At 36.6% G+C, this 17,236-nt stretch overlaps 1 protein-coding gene across 4 annotated transcripts in view; it reads right to left on the minus strand.

The window, feature by feature from the left end:
* Positions 1 to 17,236, minus strand: part of MAP3K15 (mitogen-activated protein kinase kinase kinase 15) — an 82,948-nt gene that overhangs the window by 39,136 nt on the left and 26,576 nt on the right. For 2 of the 4 annotated variants that reach the window (XM_054056102.1, XM_054056111.1), the window contains exons 5-8: positions 13,413 to 13,484; positions 10,782 to 10,975; positions 8,260 to 8,428; positions 6,862 to 6,968 (exon numbers count right to left, since the gene is read on the minus strand). In XM_054056102.1, the coding sequence (XP_053912077.1) occupies positions 6,862 to 6,968; positions 8,260 to 8,428; positions 10,782 to 10,975; positions 13,413 to 13,484 (542 nt within the window). Of the gene's footprint in view, positions 1 to 6,861; positions 6,969 to 8,259; positions 8,429 to 10,781; positions 10,976 to 12,321; positions 12,418 to 13,412; positions 13,485 to 17,236 lie in introns of those variants that run through there. The other 2 variants (XM_054056114.1, XM_054056110.1) reach the window with 2 other exon arrangements.

Consider the following 17,236-nt stretch of genomic DNA (forward strand, 5'->3'; position numbering starts at 1 on the left):
TGCTGTTTCTCTCCCCTAGCTCTCAAACATCATCCAGAAATCATATTCATATCAGCCATATTCCAGCCTCGCATCTGGAATAACAACGCCTTACAGCAAAACTCAGCTTCAGCAAAGCCCAAATTCTCTTTTTTTCTTTTGCTTTGATTTCACAGTTTCTTTCTTCCCCCTCAAATCCATTCTCTTTTTCTGAATTCTTCTCTCTGCTGCAGTCGTTCTAATGAGTCCTAGTTTTGAATATTCCTGAAACAAGCATTTCTCCTGCTTCACAGGCTGGTTTCACCAGCTTTGAAGCATTGACAAGGTTAAGGAGCCAGAACTATACTCAGGAACCAAGTCTTTGTCCAATAAAGTTAACAGGAACAGGTTTTACTGGGACAAGAATTAGTTCACTCCGTAAGTAACCGCTGATATAATCTTTTCTTTCCACCTTTTTCCTCACATCTTCCCCTTATTGCTTCTATCTGTTTAGCTGGAGAAAACTGTACGCTACAGAAAGCCGTATGTCATTGAAAAGTAATTTGCTCATGGGAATCCACTTTTGGTTTACTTTATATTTCATGTTGACTTATTGATTTGATCTTCTGTTATTATTCTAAGGCATCTATAAGCAGATTTCTTGAAAAATAATGCACAAGGAAATAAACAAAACCATAAACAATAATTCTGAAAACGTTTGCCATAGAATAGTACATTCAAAAAGAGTAACCTGTTTTTTCCACTCTATGGCTATGTAAGACTTGTGTATCATCTGATTTCAACCTTGAAGCAGCTATCAATAGTTTACTGCACATATTAAGATTAAAAAAAGCCCTGACCTCAGTCACATTGCAGAGGAAATGTCAGCAAGACAACATAATTGGTTACTATAACCACTGATAAAATAACTGGTCTTCATATATGGTACTGTTTTCATTTACTATAATGTACAATACCTTTGCTTACAGTAATTATATGTAATTAATATTTATTTTGAATTTTCTTGAATAAAAATAAGACACCTTGTTAAGTATGCCACTCATATAAAATAAAAAGAAATAATGTGTTTTTTACTAAATCTGAGTAATTGCAGAACAGAACATTACAAATAACCCAGTGCTTTTCAATGGGCATAATTTCCTAGGGCTATTACTACTGACAATTACTAGTGATTTTCTACTTGCACCCTGTTATGCCCTTCACTTGCTAATTGACTTATTTTATTATTGTATTGGAATAGGCTGCTTGTTAAAACACAGCATGCTGAGTTAAATAATAGTGACTGCAGCTGCCCTCATCTTTACTGTAAGTGAAGATAGAAGTGTCCTGGAGAGAGTCTGAAGTCTTCACAGTTCTGGTCCTATGCCGGGCTGGGTTTGGTTTTAAGTTCATTCTGTTTTGAACAGAATTTGGCATGCCATTTGGCCTCTTTGCAAGCTTCCAGAACTTGGTAACTCCAGTCCCTCTAAAAAGGCCAATTGGAATATACTCAAAAACAGGTGTACTTCAAATTACCAAAAACTTTGCTATCCAGCCCTGAATTTATGAAGTAGGTCCTAAGCAAACAGCCAGCTGAAAAGCACACATTCAAATTAGCTATAAATATCTGTACTCTATCTACTATATATATCACAGCAACAGAAAATAAAATAATAAAGAATCAGTATAATTTTTTATTTCTCTCTTAACCTGATCACAAGCAAAATTCAATGGACTGCAAAACTTTCTTATCCATTGCCTTTAATCATGATTTGCACTGCTTATGTAATTTGCTCAACGCTTTTAGATAACTTGAGGCAATATAAAACACAGAACAGGAAACAGTTAATTTTAGTCTAAAATTACTAAATAAGAGAAGATATTCTATAAACTTTTTTTTTTTAAATGCAACATCACAGTTATTGCTTTCTACAAAAGACTTGATGGAAAACAACAGTAGGTTTAAAAAAAAAAAACTTTAAGACCTTCTTTCACGGTTTCTTTTTTTCCCAAGATGGATCAAAAATGTAACTGTTGCTTATAATTAACCCACATGATACTTTTAAACACTGAAATATTGTGATCTCAAACAAAAAAGACAATAATATATGCATATAGGATACATTAATAAAGCATATTAAATCACTTTATATGTCCATCTTCATTGAGAAGAATTTTGGGTCCAATTAAAAAAAAAAGAAAGAAAAAAGCTGTAGTACTAGAGAATCAGTTTTAGCACAATGCCATACATGCAGGTAGTATTTCTACCTTCTTTTCATTAATAAAGAGAGCCATTGCACTGGATATTCAGACAAATTTCTTATTGGAAGGATAGCTGGAAAGCTTCCACAAAAAAAAAGGATCATTGACTAGCACCTCTGTATGTGAATCTAGAAAGTCATCAATAAAAGCACTCAGCAGACCTCAGCTATAAGAGCAGTACAAGAAAGAGTTCATCTCACAAAAGCCAGGTCCTAAGGCCAGCGCTATTAACCCAAGTCAATCCCATGAACTATATCTGTGATTCACACAGGAAAGCAGGGAGGACAAGAGTAACATACATAGTGACAGGCAAACCATGACATAGCACACAGGAAGACTCTTTGAAACTGCTAAAACCCTGAAAAATTCAGGGAAAAAACCAGAAATTCAGGTCATCATTACAATGTAAATTCAGGCCTCATATGCATATTAGCCAATGTAAAATTAAACTGTGAGATCAAGCACAGGGGTGTGGTGGTTTCGTTTTGTTTGTTTAAATGATACATGACCACTGGTCATCTCATACAAGAGCTGACTTTACTGTGAGGTCTTGCCATGGACTTGCATTTGTCATAGGTGTTGAAGCCACTGCCTTGGGAGTTGGGAAGCAGGTAAAGTAGAGACTGGGAGATGCAGGAGAAAGGACAACTATACACCTGAGGCAGCTGGAGGCCATACTGCACGACTGTCTTCTAGCTTTATGCAGGTCACTTCACCCAAAGACTTGCCACAGAAATGGGCAGTCCTCATTTTAAAGGAGCGCTAGCTCAAGAGAGTGAAGGCTAATTAATAAAGGTGAATTTACATTTGTGGCTGAAGACAATGGGTTTTTTTAATATGTTTTATTGTGCTTTATACTTAGAAAGAAAAATGACACTGTAGCCACCTCAAGCTAAGAACCTTTAATTAGTGGAGTTCATGTATCTACTTGTATGCATGAGTTACACATCTGTAAATGCAAGTAAAAACCACTGCTTTATTTCTCCATGATACAGTCATAAATTACTCAGGTGTTGCAACAATAAATATGAAGGGTCTCATAAGGAGCTAATGATAGTTCACTTGTGGGGTGGAGAGTTGTGCCATACAATAAATGTGTATTTATCACATGGCACCACAATGTGATAACAAGGAGGCTGACACAAAACATTGAGATACTGACCAGCTGACCTCCAGCTATTCCAGTGCATCACAGCAGGCAAAGCTCTTGAGGAAAAAAAATCAGACAGCCTTCAATTAGACACACGTTTAAAACAGAGGAAAGAAAATGGCAATCTGAATTCAGAAATTTCTTTGCTTTCAAGAATCTGGAACTATGAGAACATCCTTTCATGGTAGCTCCCATACTAAATCTTCTTCCACAGAGCTTGCCTTCCAGGGTATGTATAACAACAGACTGAAGGAAACAGCCATCTATACCCAAAACACCCAGCCCTCAATTGCACAGCATCTTACTTCATACCAAAGCTCTGAATACTGAAAACATTCATGTTGCACATCTGGGCTGAACTTACACCTAAAGATGTGTTCCATCCTATGCCTAAATTAAGATACAATCAGACCTAAACCTCAGCTAGGAGACAACAAGGAACAACATCTTAAATCAACCCACATCTGTATAAAAGAGAGCACTCTGCTCTGCTTGTGCATGGAGTCAAAATCAGACACTGGTACAGGAACACCCTTTTGCTCCCTAGAAGTTCTAAAAAAACAGCCAGGAGGATGACCTATTTTGACAGCCCAGATCTGGAAACAAGCACAAGCCTGTCATTGCAAGCCATCATTACTAGCCTCTATACTGTTACACATAAGACCTAACAAATGTAAAATGTTCTCAATGGTCTGCTCTGAAATGGAAACCAGGGTGGAAGATAGCAATACAGGTGAGGGCTGTACCTAGAAACCCGCACGGTGAATCAGAGTACCAGAAATTAGCATGAAAACGTCTGCCTCCTCGACATATGCTTTAGTACATTTCTGCACAGTACCCTGCAGGGAAGCCCAGGCTTGCTTTGCTCATCATCCAAGCCAGGCTGGCTCTGAACCAGAAGACATGCAGCTAGGTGCTGAGTATAAAGTAAAATATTCCTGTCCCTTCCCTTAGCACAGTTTGCATCCAGAACTGCACACTACTGTCATTCAGATCAGGCTTGTGTCCTCTAGGTGCACCAGCAAAGACCTGAGGCCCTCAGAAGCAATCCTCCACCACTTGCCTGCCATGTCTCTAGCTCGATGCAGCACTAGAATAGAATTGACTTGAAAATAGTGAGTGAAATTAACGGCAAAGAGAACTCAGAGTGTCCAAGAGGAAATAAATTATTGATTTTTTTATGTTGATTATTATCATAGTTCTGGCACACTTCTGTAATGAAACTAAACAAACAATAACTTCCTCAGGGTAAGATATTCTTACAGCTGTGAATTCTGTTTTGTTTATGACATATTTTGTTCTAGGTAGGCTGAATGGGTTGTATTGAGCAACATTAGCACTGATCTGTATGCTGAAATTAGTAGAATATTAAGTGAAAATATCACTGTGTATTTTTATAAATAGATTCTGGTAGCACCCACTGAAAAAGAATTTGTTTTTAAAACAGAAAAAATAAGTGATTCAAAAACCTCATGGAAGTAAGATGCTAAAAGCAACACTTTAGGGGTCAACTAAGTGGACTTGTTCTGAAAATGTTCAAGTCTTAACTTTTGACTTTCGTTCACCTTTTTGTTTGAAGAAAGCAAAAGCTTCTGTAGCAGCTAAATTCTGCATTCTTACTGATGGAAAACTGGTTATTTATTTCCAAAAAAACTTTTCCATAACAACGTTTAAATTATTCCAAGAAGAACACAAGGAAAGTCATGCTGGTTCAGGCTAGAGGTCAATTTAATTAAATCTGTTGATGAGGAAAGCAAGACAATGAACAACTCATTTTATACCATAAGTGTATCTTTTAATTTTATTTTTAAGCAGCCTAACAAGAAAATTATCTTTCATTAGGTGAGATAAATATCAGAACAAATTGTAAGTTACATAAATGGATTCTATCTTCATATATCCATATCAAAGTTTTCTGAAAGATATACTTCAACAAAACAAGTTAACAGACTCAGTAGAGGTTAATCAGTTAAGATTTAATGGTCCATGATATCAGGAGATAAACAAGATACCCAGTGTTCATTTCCAGTCTTAAAAAAAAGCCCTACACAAACTGAACTATATGTAGGAACTTTATTCAAGTATTTGGTATCAAGAGCTAAATATTAATAAATTTATCCTTCTTATTATTAAAAAAGCTTAATTATCATCTCAAATTTGGTTTAGGTTCAAAACTCATTTCTAGTTATATTTTCTTGTGAGAAATTTGGGCATTGACTTGCCCCTGATACATTTCTTCTCACAGAGGTAATTCTCATCGTAATCAATTCATTTTTTCAGAACTTATTGGTTTTCTTCTTTTTTATAATAAAAAAGACATTTTAAATAGGTGTAATTCCCACCTTCAAAAAACATCACTATAGGTAGCTGTCATAAAAGCATGGACATTAGAATTATGCACAGTATCAGTCACATCTATGCTGAATCCTCTTTATACTCTGTATTACTCACTACCATAGCCTTTCAAAGACCACTTCAACCTCCTTGACACTGCATCACTCAGATGATCATTCAGCCCTTTAACAAACCACCAGATCCTTTTAAAAAAAATCTCTGTTTTCAATGAACTATTCTGTTGGCATGTACCGCATTCTTTGTTCCTATGTGTATGACCTTGCACATGGTCGCATGAGAATTACTGATTGTTCTCTAAAAAAAAAAAAATCGAAAGCTGTGAGAAAACTTTTCATTGCCATAGAAATCACTTTTCTAGCACTTTACATAAAATGCCAGAGGAACTGCTCTTCTATTCTTAAATTTCTAATCCCTTTCATGTATGCCATCCTGACACTGCCCAGCACTAAATTTTAGTTAGATTGCAAGTCACAACTTTTAGTAGCATGTGAATTGCATCTAACCTTTTACTTTTATTATTACACATGATTTTATCTTCATAAGATCTATTTTCTACAATGCAATCTTACTATAAATTCTATAGAAATGAAGTAGCTACTATACATAGGCACTACAAAAATCTGTAGCTAAATAGAAGTGTTCAATAATATTTCTGCGTGTCCTAATCCAGGGACGTGCCCACAGGTCCAGATCACCTTTCATGGAAGTTGTATCATGAGTGTGTACGCATGGATCAAGCAGTGCTTTTTACTTATTATTTTAATAACTCACCTAACTCTGCTATACTAAACTTTTCAAGAGGTCCTGAATAATCAGTTACTCAGAATGAACAATCTCAGTCTGACGAAGAACCCATTGATATAATTTGAGCCTTTCACAATTTACTGAGGTGGCCTTTGGAACAGATCCATTCTCATCAAGTCATTGACAAAATGCTGGTTGTTGGAAAACAATGATTTCAAAAGTTACAAGCTGTCCTGGTGTACAGGAAGTATGGTATTAAGGAAAGATGTCTGTGGTGAATATCAGTGTGTGCAGCCAGTGAAAAGAATTTGCTATTATCTGCATGATGAATTTATATATAAGCCAACATAGAACAGAAATAAAATGAAACAATCTCAGTTAATGATCCTTACCGATTCAATGCAAAAGCATAATGAAATTTAATGTTGTGTTGATCAGCCAGATCACAGGTAGGAAGCATTTCTAGTGTTTCTACCAGCTTCACCATAGCATCATAGTCCTGGTATAAATAAATAAAATAAAAGAAGAAAAGAAAGAAAATAAAAGAAATGGAAAGCAGAGGAAAGCATCACTGAACTAAAATATATAATGACTGTTAGTATAGCAGCTAACTATTCCTAGAAGAGTCCATGAAACAGACACAAACTCTGTGTAAGGAATTAAACAGGGATTTTGTATATCCATGTCAGTACCTTCCTCTTTCCCCATCTCACTGCCCAAATTACCGAATCCCTCTGGCCAGTTTGATCGATTACACTCCCAGCACCAGGACAGAGAGGGAATGAGTCTGGCTCTTTCAGGCCTTATTAGGGCCTTCTGATGAATGACACTTCATCAGGTCATCGCAGACCATAGCGTAGTTCATTCTGCAGCATGTCCGCTGGTTGTGCATTCATTTTGGTTTCTCAGGGGTAATCCACATATACACTGCTGAAGAGGCCAGTTTACTGACAACACAAATGGCCTTACATTCCTTAATTTGTTTGTTCAAAACATGTTTCCAGATGATTACATTTCTCAATGAAGAAGATCTTTCAAAAGAACTTAAATGATCACCAGAGGCGATCAAAATGAAGCTGGATAAATCATTACAAGAAAATGTGCATCTCAGAATGGTTGAGTTATAAAGGATGACCTGGTCACTCACTGCTCTCATATCCCATTTATACTGATAAAATAACCACCATACCTCCCGATGAACAAAAAAATTCAATAGAATGGTTGAAAGTATATTTTAAAAAGGATGCCAAACACACAGACTGGTAGTTTGGAAATACAGTACACAAGCTGTACTTTAGCAAAAGTAGAATTTATGTAAAAAAATAGTCAAGAAAAGAAGGTGCAGTTATCTTTTAAAAATAAACTGAACTATCATTGAAATAAACATGTCAACTTGGGCACCTCTGGCCAACATAATGGTCATAACAAATGCATATTCTTCATTGCTAAATGTTTCTGACTTTGGGAGAAAGGGAGGAGAGAGACGGAAAGGAACAGCAAAAATCTTACTTCTGTGGGGAATTTTTTTGTTGTTGTTGTTTTTAAGGAGGTTAAAAATTACTAAAAACAAAGGAAGAAACCTCAAGAAATGACCTCACCTATGTTTCCTGTTCATGGGCCAAATAAATGAGTCTAAACCCCCTTAAGCAGCCCAACAGACAAGTCAAAATGCTAAACAATGTAACAATGTAGAGTCAGCTTTGAATCACTGTTTAACAAACAATGAAGTACAGAGCAAACAAGAGACAAAATCCCAGTAAAATAATTTTCCTTAGTCTTTAGGAATATACCTGAATATCTCTGTAAGAAAGAAGCAGGTTTATGATAATGTCAGAAGTCAGCACTTCAGTATTATCCATACGAAGCTTAATCCTGGCCAGCTCCTTAGCCAGTTCATCTCCTTGATACTTCTCTCTAGCTTTCCTAATATCATTTAGCAGTGTTTCCTTATAATAGGCACTAAAGAAATAAAAGATAGACATAAGGGAAGAATATTGTTACATATCTCTTACAAGACATGGGTATATTTCTAACAAAAAGCGTAATTTCTAATAAAGATACCAATTCCTCAGAGTGAGGAATGTTTCCATATTTTTCATTAACTCACAAATACTCTACCTTTTTCCACCTCAGGCTGTGGGGCTATATATCAATATGTTTATTACCAGATAATTTTATCAAGACTTTACTGACCATGGCATATGTGGTACACTGTATCTGTACCATAAAGAAGGCGGCAATTAGGATAATAAAGTGACACAGACAGGAAGGACCAGTGTGATGTAAAGAGGAGGTACATGATTTTATCATGAATGGAGGAAAGAGTCTTTCAAACAAAGAAACTGAAACAAAACAAGCCACCAAAATCTGATTTAGCTGCAATCTGTTTGGTGAACATAACTCCTAATGGGGGCAGGATCTCTGTAAAAGCCCCCAGTTAAGTGTGTCTTAGTTACACTAACATCAGTGTACAATGTAGCACCAGAGCTTTTGTAAAACACAAAATCATATGCACATTATCAGTGTGATAGTTATGAAGTAACTTTATCTGGACCAGCTGATGGAGTTTCGGATGTTAGCACATGTCACCTGACAGATGTGCATGCAAGTCCTTTTTTGCTTACAAATGTGTATTGCAAAGTATTACACTCTGCTCAGCATAAGCTCTACACATAGCAAAGAAAGCCAAGTTCTCTATCTAATATATTTTACACATAATGTAAAGCAGCAAGGTCACACTATAGTAAAGCTTTTAATAGTATTTTTAATGTCAGTGGCCTAATTCACCATGGATTCCCAATCTCAGGTTTGTACTCCAGCATTGCCTTTCATTAGGCTAATGATAATTAGTGCTTCTTGTGCTAAGCAAACTAAAGGGGGATACTGGGATAATGTTTTTCAGAAGTATTTAAATTACTTAGGAATGGGATTCTCATGTTCAAGAATGATGCAACACATAACCTTTTCAAACATATTCAAGCTTCTGGCAGGAACAAGGGATCACCTAGCTACATCTTCCTCTTCACAAGGATCTACCACAACAGTGTCTAACTCTGCAGCTGTATAAGTGCCTCTTTCAGGCACGTCAGCCTGAAAATGAGAAAAAAATGCTTTACTGTAGGACTTCACAACACAGTTATCAAACCAAAATCACCCACAATCCTGGGCAGAAATGTCAGAGACAAAGTACACGAGCAGCTTTAGGCAGCTGCTGCCCAGAACACCATTTTACAATGACACAAACGCTAAGCAGTACCAACATCTACTACTACTACCAGGAACACTGTGCTACTAATTTCACTGCTGAGCACAGTTTTTCTGTATACTGATCAACTTCGATGAGTTTCTGCCCCTCCTCTTGTCCCCTTCGTCAAAGTGGGTCTGTGTTGTCTGAATGTAGAGTCCCCACTAGCCCTGTTTTGGAGCAGCAGGAGGAAGCCTGTGCTTCTTGCTATGCCCAGCAATGTACCAGAGAATAACGCACTTGCCATAGAATGAGCTGTAAGTGACAAGGTGTGTGCGTTAAAGGTCATATATGGGATCCTAACAGTGGGACCAGGCAAGAAAAGTCAAGTTTTTTTAGGTAAGCCTTTAACTTGGGTAGGATGGCAATATGGAAGGAGGAAGAAATCAAAGGGTCCTCAAGTACTCCCTCATGCTTCAGACACTGGGAAGAAGAAAACCTAAAAGCTCAGCCTCTCCCAGTGTCTTCCAGAAATGCAAACAAAACCAGACAAGCTGCAGAGTACAGGGTGAGCAATGGAGAAAAGAAGATCTTCATCTCCAGTCCCACTTCTCAAAACTCAAATAATCCCTTGTAGAAGTGGCTGAGCAGTACCTTGTTTATTAGGTGATACCAGAAGGCTAATATTAAAAAACAAAGACCGAACCATGGAAGTCACATTTGATTGCCCTTTGCTGCCATATACATATAAATACACACACACACTTGTTTGGTGATAGAAAAGGAGAGTCTTTGGCTTTGAGCTCTATGAAGAGGCTGTTACCTCCTATTACAATCTCATGCACTGTAATTCATACTTAAGCACTTTACCTTATTCATGGACCGCCTTTGCTACCTGGTATTTCGGAAAGCCACCATAAATCAATTTCTAGCATAACATGGTTAGTTAACTGCAACAGCTGCAGGACACCAATACAGAAAGCACTAAAGTTAACAGGTTCTTTTATCACTATAACAAGTGCAGCTAAAAATAAAAAAAACCAACCCTAGTAGAGATTCTGCATCTTTTTTCATAACGTTAAAAAGAGTCTCTCAAAGGCTCTGCAGATGTATGTGTTGTAAAATTACCATGACGTAACATGAACATCTTTGAGAAGGTCGATAAACTTGTCCACCAGTGGGACACAAAGAGGTCCCAGGATGTTGTCCCAGCTGGGTTGCATATACTCAGAAGCTCTTCGTTGAGCATCACTTTCACAGCAAAAGTAGTCAGCAGAAGGTGTGACAATGTACGGAATAAAATAATAATTGCCACTGGAAGCCTAAAAGAAAAACAGACACAGTTTGGAAAACAACTGAAAGTAGAAATATGCTTGCGTATACACAGAATCTTTTACTGTCAGGAAAAATGGCTAGATTAGAGTTTGCGTACTATGAAGCTTTAGCATGGTGTTTAACACAAGATTTGTAAGCATTAAATTAAAGGAATTCTCTGTGGAAGAGTTACAAATATGAACAAGGGTGATGAATAAGGGTCAAGATCTGTTAACTGACAACACAACAAAACTGTTCATTTTGTTTTATGTGAGACATAGACCCTTAATAGGGTCTGATAGTTACAAGCTAAACTCCTGCTCCCAAATTTTTGGAGCCAGGGATGTACTTGCACCCTCTAGGTCAACTCTGTGCTAGAAAGGACATGATGCAGACCTCCCCACAAAGAGAGACAGAAAAAAAGAAACATCATCATTGAAAGGATTTTATCAAGATATTTAATCCAGAGTAGCTTCCAAAACATCTGCTGCATGCTGCCATCAAACACTAAACCAACCAACTAGCCAACTCTGAAACGTTTTGTAATATATGTAAGATTTTTAAGACAAAATTCTAGAAGTAAAACCCAGAAACCCTTAATATGCCAAATAAAAAGTGTAAATTTGATCAAGTGCTGAAAATGGAAAGAAGAAATGCTCTTCAGAGCCTCAAACCAGCAAGTTCAGAGTCTTCAGCTCCTGAACAAGACTCTAAAAACCAGACAAGTACAAAGTTTTCCACAGCTACAAGCATCAATATCCCATTTTGAGCTACAACAATTCTCTGCTGTTTAAAAGAAAAGCAAACTTTGCATTTCAGAGTAACTAGATAGGAGCACTGAAGCATGGATGAGTATGACAAACATAACAAAATCAACTGCTACTAAATACCCTTTAACTGTTACCTTGGGGATATCAAACACATACAGCAAAATCATACCTTTCATTTTTTCACATCATCTAAGCCTGCAGTAAAGTTATAGCCATTTAAAATCACCTTGAGCAATGCAAAAATGCTGAAATGATGGAAAGAATGACTACGAAGATGGCGCTTTTTTATATGCATTAATAAACTAGACAAGAGAAAAACTGTTCACAGGAAGTAACAATGTAGGGCATGCAGCTGCTAAAACTAAAGATGAAAAAAACCCTCTACAGTACACCCTGTTGCTAATCTGAATCTGTAAGGATTTAGAATTTTAAATTATTTTTAAAAGATAAAGGTCAAGCAACATTCCGTCCTTGTAAACTCTACAATACAGTACCTCTGTTGTAACAATATAATTATCTGTTGCAATGTTATCTTTACTTCTCACTGAAAAAGTCGGGTCAAGTGCAACCCAAGTCACCAGTACGTTAGAACAATTCAGTCTTGTGTTTATTCAGATAAACACTGAGTCCACTGCAATGCAAAAGCTGCTTGAGCATTAACTCTATTCACAAACTTGTAACAGTGAATTAGCTCTTCCTGCAATGGAAAAAAAAATAAAAAATCCAATCTGAAAGTATGATGTACCTTGTGACACAAAGAGAGCTGCAGTTATCTACTGAAAAAGTAGATGCATGTAAGTACCTTACAGTCCAGTAGCATCCACTGCAAGTAAGTTGAAAGAGAAACCTGTTAAACAGTTAAGGAAAGTAAGCACAGAGCCATGCTTTTGTGGAAGACCTGAAAGGGTTAGGTCCACGTAGGCCATTTTTAGGCTCCAGACAAGACAGGCCAGATGCAGAGTGGTTTTTGTCTTAAAATACTCCTCTAATCATTCTGCTAACGTTGTTAAAAGTAAACTTTCGACCTTAATAATGTAAACAGGTTTTTTAATTGTACCGCCACGTTATTCCAGTGCAACTATCACTTTGTGACAGAGATGCTACACTAGAATTAAATGGCTTTCTTTTTCCAATAAATAATGTTGAGTAAAATCTGTGCATTTTTAGGAGGGAATTATGCCTGCACAGCAAATAGCACAATTAATTCACTTGAGCCATGTAGTTCATTTTTCCACTCAGTCAGGCATCAAGAGTATTAGGAGTGCTTACCCTACTTTACAAAGCAGTTAGAAGGAAAACACATAGGGTAACAGCAAAAGAACTGCATTCACTCAAAGAAGTCACAAACTTTTGAGTGTTCAGGGAGTTTAATCCACTGTTCTCTTAAGAATTAAGATTTTCACAGTAGTTTTCTGTGACATCACATTCCTATCCATCTTGCAATACAGGTGGCTAAAATATTATAAACTCTGTAAAAATACCTCCTCTTCTGAAATTGAAAGCATGCAATACATTTATGTGAAGATTGTGAAGGGAGAATGCTACAAGCCAAGCATTCTGAAAGCTTGGAATCTGACTTGCACTATTCTTAAAACATCTTTATACAAAAATGCTGAGAAACACCGTAAAAAAGGCATACTCATTGAACAGAAAGCAGATTTAACATGATACATACTTTGCCTATCAGATTACCACTGTGGTATTCAGGAGGTACTTGAACTCGAAGAAAAGCTTTGTGGTTGGCAACCTACTCCAAATTGAAATAAAACAAAGAGGAAAACACCACCACAAAACAGCATAAGAATCAAAAAGACAGACATGACACATGAATAGAGAAATTATTAAAGAAAGAAACAATGGAAAATGAATATAAATATTTCTGACAAGTCCATATTTACAAAGCCAAGAAAACAGTGCAATACTTTGACACCTAGAATATAAGATTTCTGTCTACATGATTTATTTGTCTGTATCTCTATAAGTAATCATTAAAATGTTTTCAAGCCTTACTTTTGTCTACCTATCAGAATCATCACTTGATTAGGTATCTATAATCCAACCATGACAAATACGCATCTCTTCAGACAGTAACTTTTCCATTAAAACTTACTTTCATAAATAAAGTTTAAAAACCTTAGTTTTCACTATATTTATGGTAACAGTGGCATATTTCATGATTAGAAACATTAGGATTAGTATTGATGGGGTTACCCACTGCCTTTGTACTATTTTCCCCCAAAAGGAAAAATGCTTGTCTGTATAAAAGACATTCCTCCTCCTCTTTCATTATGTGTCCTTTTGCAAACTCTTTTAATACTTCTGTTGCCTCAAGCTTTTTTAGAAATACGAATTTAAATTACCATGATTTACAAACTTTTGTACACTGTAATAATAATCAGAAAATAAAAAATATAAAGCTACTCTGCAATACTATTTCTACAGATTATTAAATTCAAATAACATAATCATACTTTCAAGTCTTGGCTTTTAACTCAATCCATTGGGGCTATTAAATTGGAGAACATGAGTGCAAGTGCCAAATCTTTCTATATAGTTTTCTTATGTGTTCATTGCCTTGAAACAGTAGATACAGTCTAATTTATACAGCTACTGAGACTCTAAATAGAGACTTTCTGCCAATTACAATAAAAAACCCTTGTAGCAAGGATCAATTACAATCCTGTTCCCTTTAGATCAAGAAGAATTTTTGCTAATGACTCCTTCACGGCCCAGATATTATTCTCTGCTTACTATAAGAGCTGCTAGAGGATTTAATGGGAAAAAAAACCCCAACATTTAAATCTCTGAAAATACTTCATTAGGCCCACAGGCCTAAGTATACTATAATAAACCTTTTGGTTTAATAGGCAGATTACTTTCCTTTAAATACCTTCCCTGAAAGCAATTAACGAGGTTGTTCAAATTTCTTCAGGCATACCATCAACTATAGAGAAATTAACTATTAAGACTTTTTTATATTCTATACTTGCATCAATAATTCTTTTAGAGTGGGAAGTTCTAGTTTGTATTCTCAGTGCCACATTCAAACAGAATGGATCACAGTCTGTATCTCAAACTATGTCCAGCCATTGCTAAAACTGCTGCCTGAAGGACTGTACATTTTGCTTCCTGACTCCAGCATTTTTTAAAAAGCCCTTTGTGCACTCTTTCCTTCACTGCATCTTGGACTTTTTTTTAGGCACTGTTCCTTAAAATTCTGTAGAGGGAGAGGAAATTTCCCTATTAAGAAGAAAAAATTTCCAAAGATATTGTTTCAAAATACAACAATTTTCCCATGGATTTTGTCTATTATGTTGGTTTGGGGAAGATTATTTTTTAAGCATTCTTTGCTTTTAAAATCCTTGAAATTTCATTTGTCTAGTAAACCAATGGTTATTTGACACCTAAAGAAATTCCAAAGCACAAGCTCAGCTTCCAAAGATATATTTATTTTCCTGTACCTTACAGTCCAGTAGCATCCACTGTGCTATCAAACCTTGATTCTTTCATCATGACACAGGAAATTAATTATTCTGCAAGACTACATGTTTGCAATTTATTTAATCATAATAATTTTGACAGAAACGAGGAAGGTATGTATATTCCCTAAGTAAAATTAGCAGATCCTCAAAGCTCAGAGGAGCTCTGCAGAAGGAAACCTGGAACACTGAATCTTGACCTTGAATTTCATGCCGAGGCAATTCTTTCTCGGGAACAGTACTCCCATAGCCAATAATTCTTTCCTTTTGTATACAAGTATGCAATAAATTATCAATACAGTATTTGAATTGCTTGTTTGGGAGAGTCAAGCAGATGAATGAATCACATTCCCCATGTGATCTTATCCCCAAAACTTCATTCCGGGAGGGAAGTTCTCCTACTCCTATATTATTTTTTCAGACAGTGAGCTATTAAATCACTCAGACCCACACCACAGCATGCTGCTGTATAATTTTCATGGTTAGATCCACTGCATTCAGGCCAAATCCCAAATGAATTGCTGACCTTTTTTCTATGCATTGTTTTCAGCTGTATGTCGAATTTCCTTGCTCTTGCCTCCTATTTGATGCTGAATCAGCATAAAGTTTTCCTTAGAAGGAAAATATCTGTTTTCTTCAAGGCTTACTTGTAATACATAAAAGAAAATTACCACAAAAGAACACGGTAGACATTAATCTTCTCTGCATCTTTAACAGATTCACCCCTATTCTATGCTATGATTCTTTGCACCTTTGTCCATGACTTAAGATTCGCAGGATAAATTGCAAAGGTGAGGAGAAAGTTTCACTTGTGCTACTTGAAAAATGGTGTGCAATGCCTGTTAACAATCTCAGTTGTACCCCTTTCCTTACACACAGTGCAGGTGTGCAGACAGAGCTAAGATGCAGAGAGGACTTCTGTTCATAAGATCAGCAATAGCATTCCTATGACTACCTCTGGGTGACAGGAAGGCTTAGCAGATCAAGTATCTATCCTCTTTCAAATGTGCATCTAGACCCTAATGAAGAGTGCATTTAAGCTCTTTCTGCTATTCCACATCTATAGCAGAGGCATAGCCACACTTTTCAATGACGAAAAGCGAAAGGAAAATACAAAATCTTGCTACAGGGGTATTAGCTGTTGTACCTAATATTCAGCATTTAATCTGAAATTGTTATGCAACTACATACTTGATTGGACACAGGAAATTCACACCAATCCTGTACCTAATTAACTAGCACAGCAACCCTCTTTAACAGTTAACTTCAAACAAGACACTGCCCATCCCATGTGGTTGTAAAATATTTAACAAGTAATGGAGCAGCGGCACTGTATTGTGGCAGGAGCAAACTGCCTCTCCTGACAACTCCATGGATCTGATAGGAGGGCAAAGGACTTGCCTATTTGAAGTCAACTCCAACTTAGAAACACATAAAGTTTTAACCTATTAACTACTTAGCTTGCTAATGTTTGTTGTAATTTCTGATACACAAACTGACAAAACAATGCAATATGGAATTGCATTTACCTAATAAAAGAGAATATGAACAACTTCAAATTGTGACAAAACAAAAGGGTCAAGAATCCATACTTGGTATTATAATAATTTATTTTTCCCTCACCATATTCTACTCACAATTGCTCTCTTAATTTAAGCACTTTAAGAAAGTGGGTTAGGCAATCCCTCCCTTTTAAAGGAAGCATCAGGATGTTAGTTTCAGGATGCCTCCCTGGCCATTTTGCTAGCCATGTGTTTACAGGTCAGTGTGTTTACAAACACTGCTGTAGAAAGCAGATACATCTTTTCTTCTCTTCCACAAAGCAAATACCTCCCTCTGCGGGAGAAAGAATCTGCCAAAAGAAAACACTGCAGGCTGCTAATCTGATTGCATTAGGATGAATTTGCCACTGTCCTCTTTGCCTTTATTCCATCTCTGGAATTACCACCAAATGGCTCAGTCTCAATCCTCCCTCTTGCTTTGCAGGGGAAAACACACGCTTGTGACATTTTGATCATTC

This window comes from Cuculus canorus, chromosome 1, assembly GCF_017976375.1.
Source record: "Cuculus canorus isolate bCucCan1 chromosome 1, bCucCan1.pri, whole genome shotgun sequence".
NCBI classification, from domain to species: Eukaryota; Metazoa; Chordata; class Aves; order Cuculiformes; family Cuculidae; genus Cuculus; species Cuculus canorus.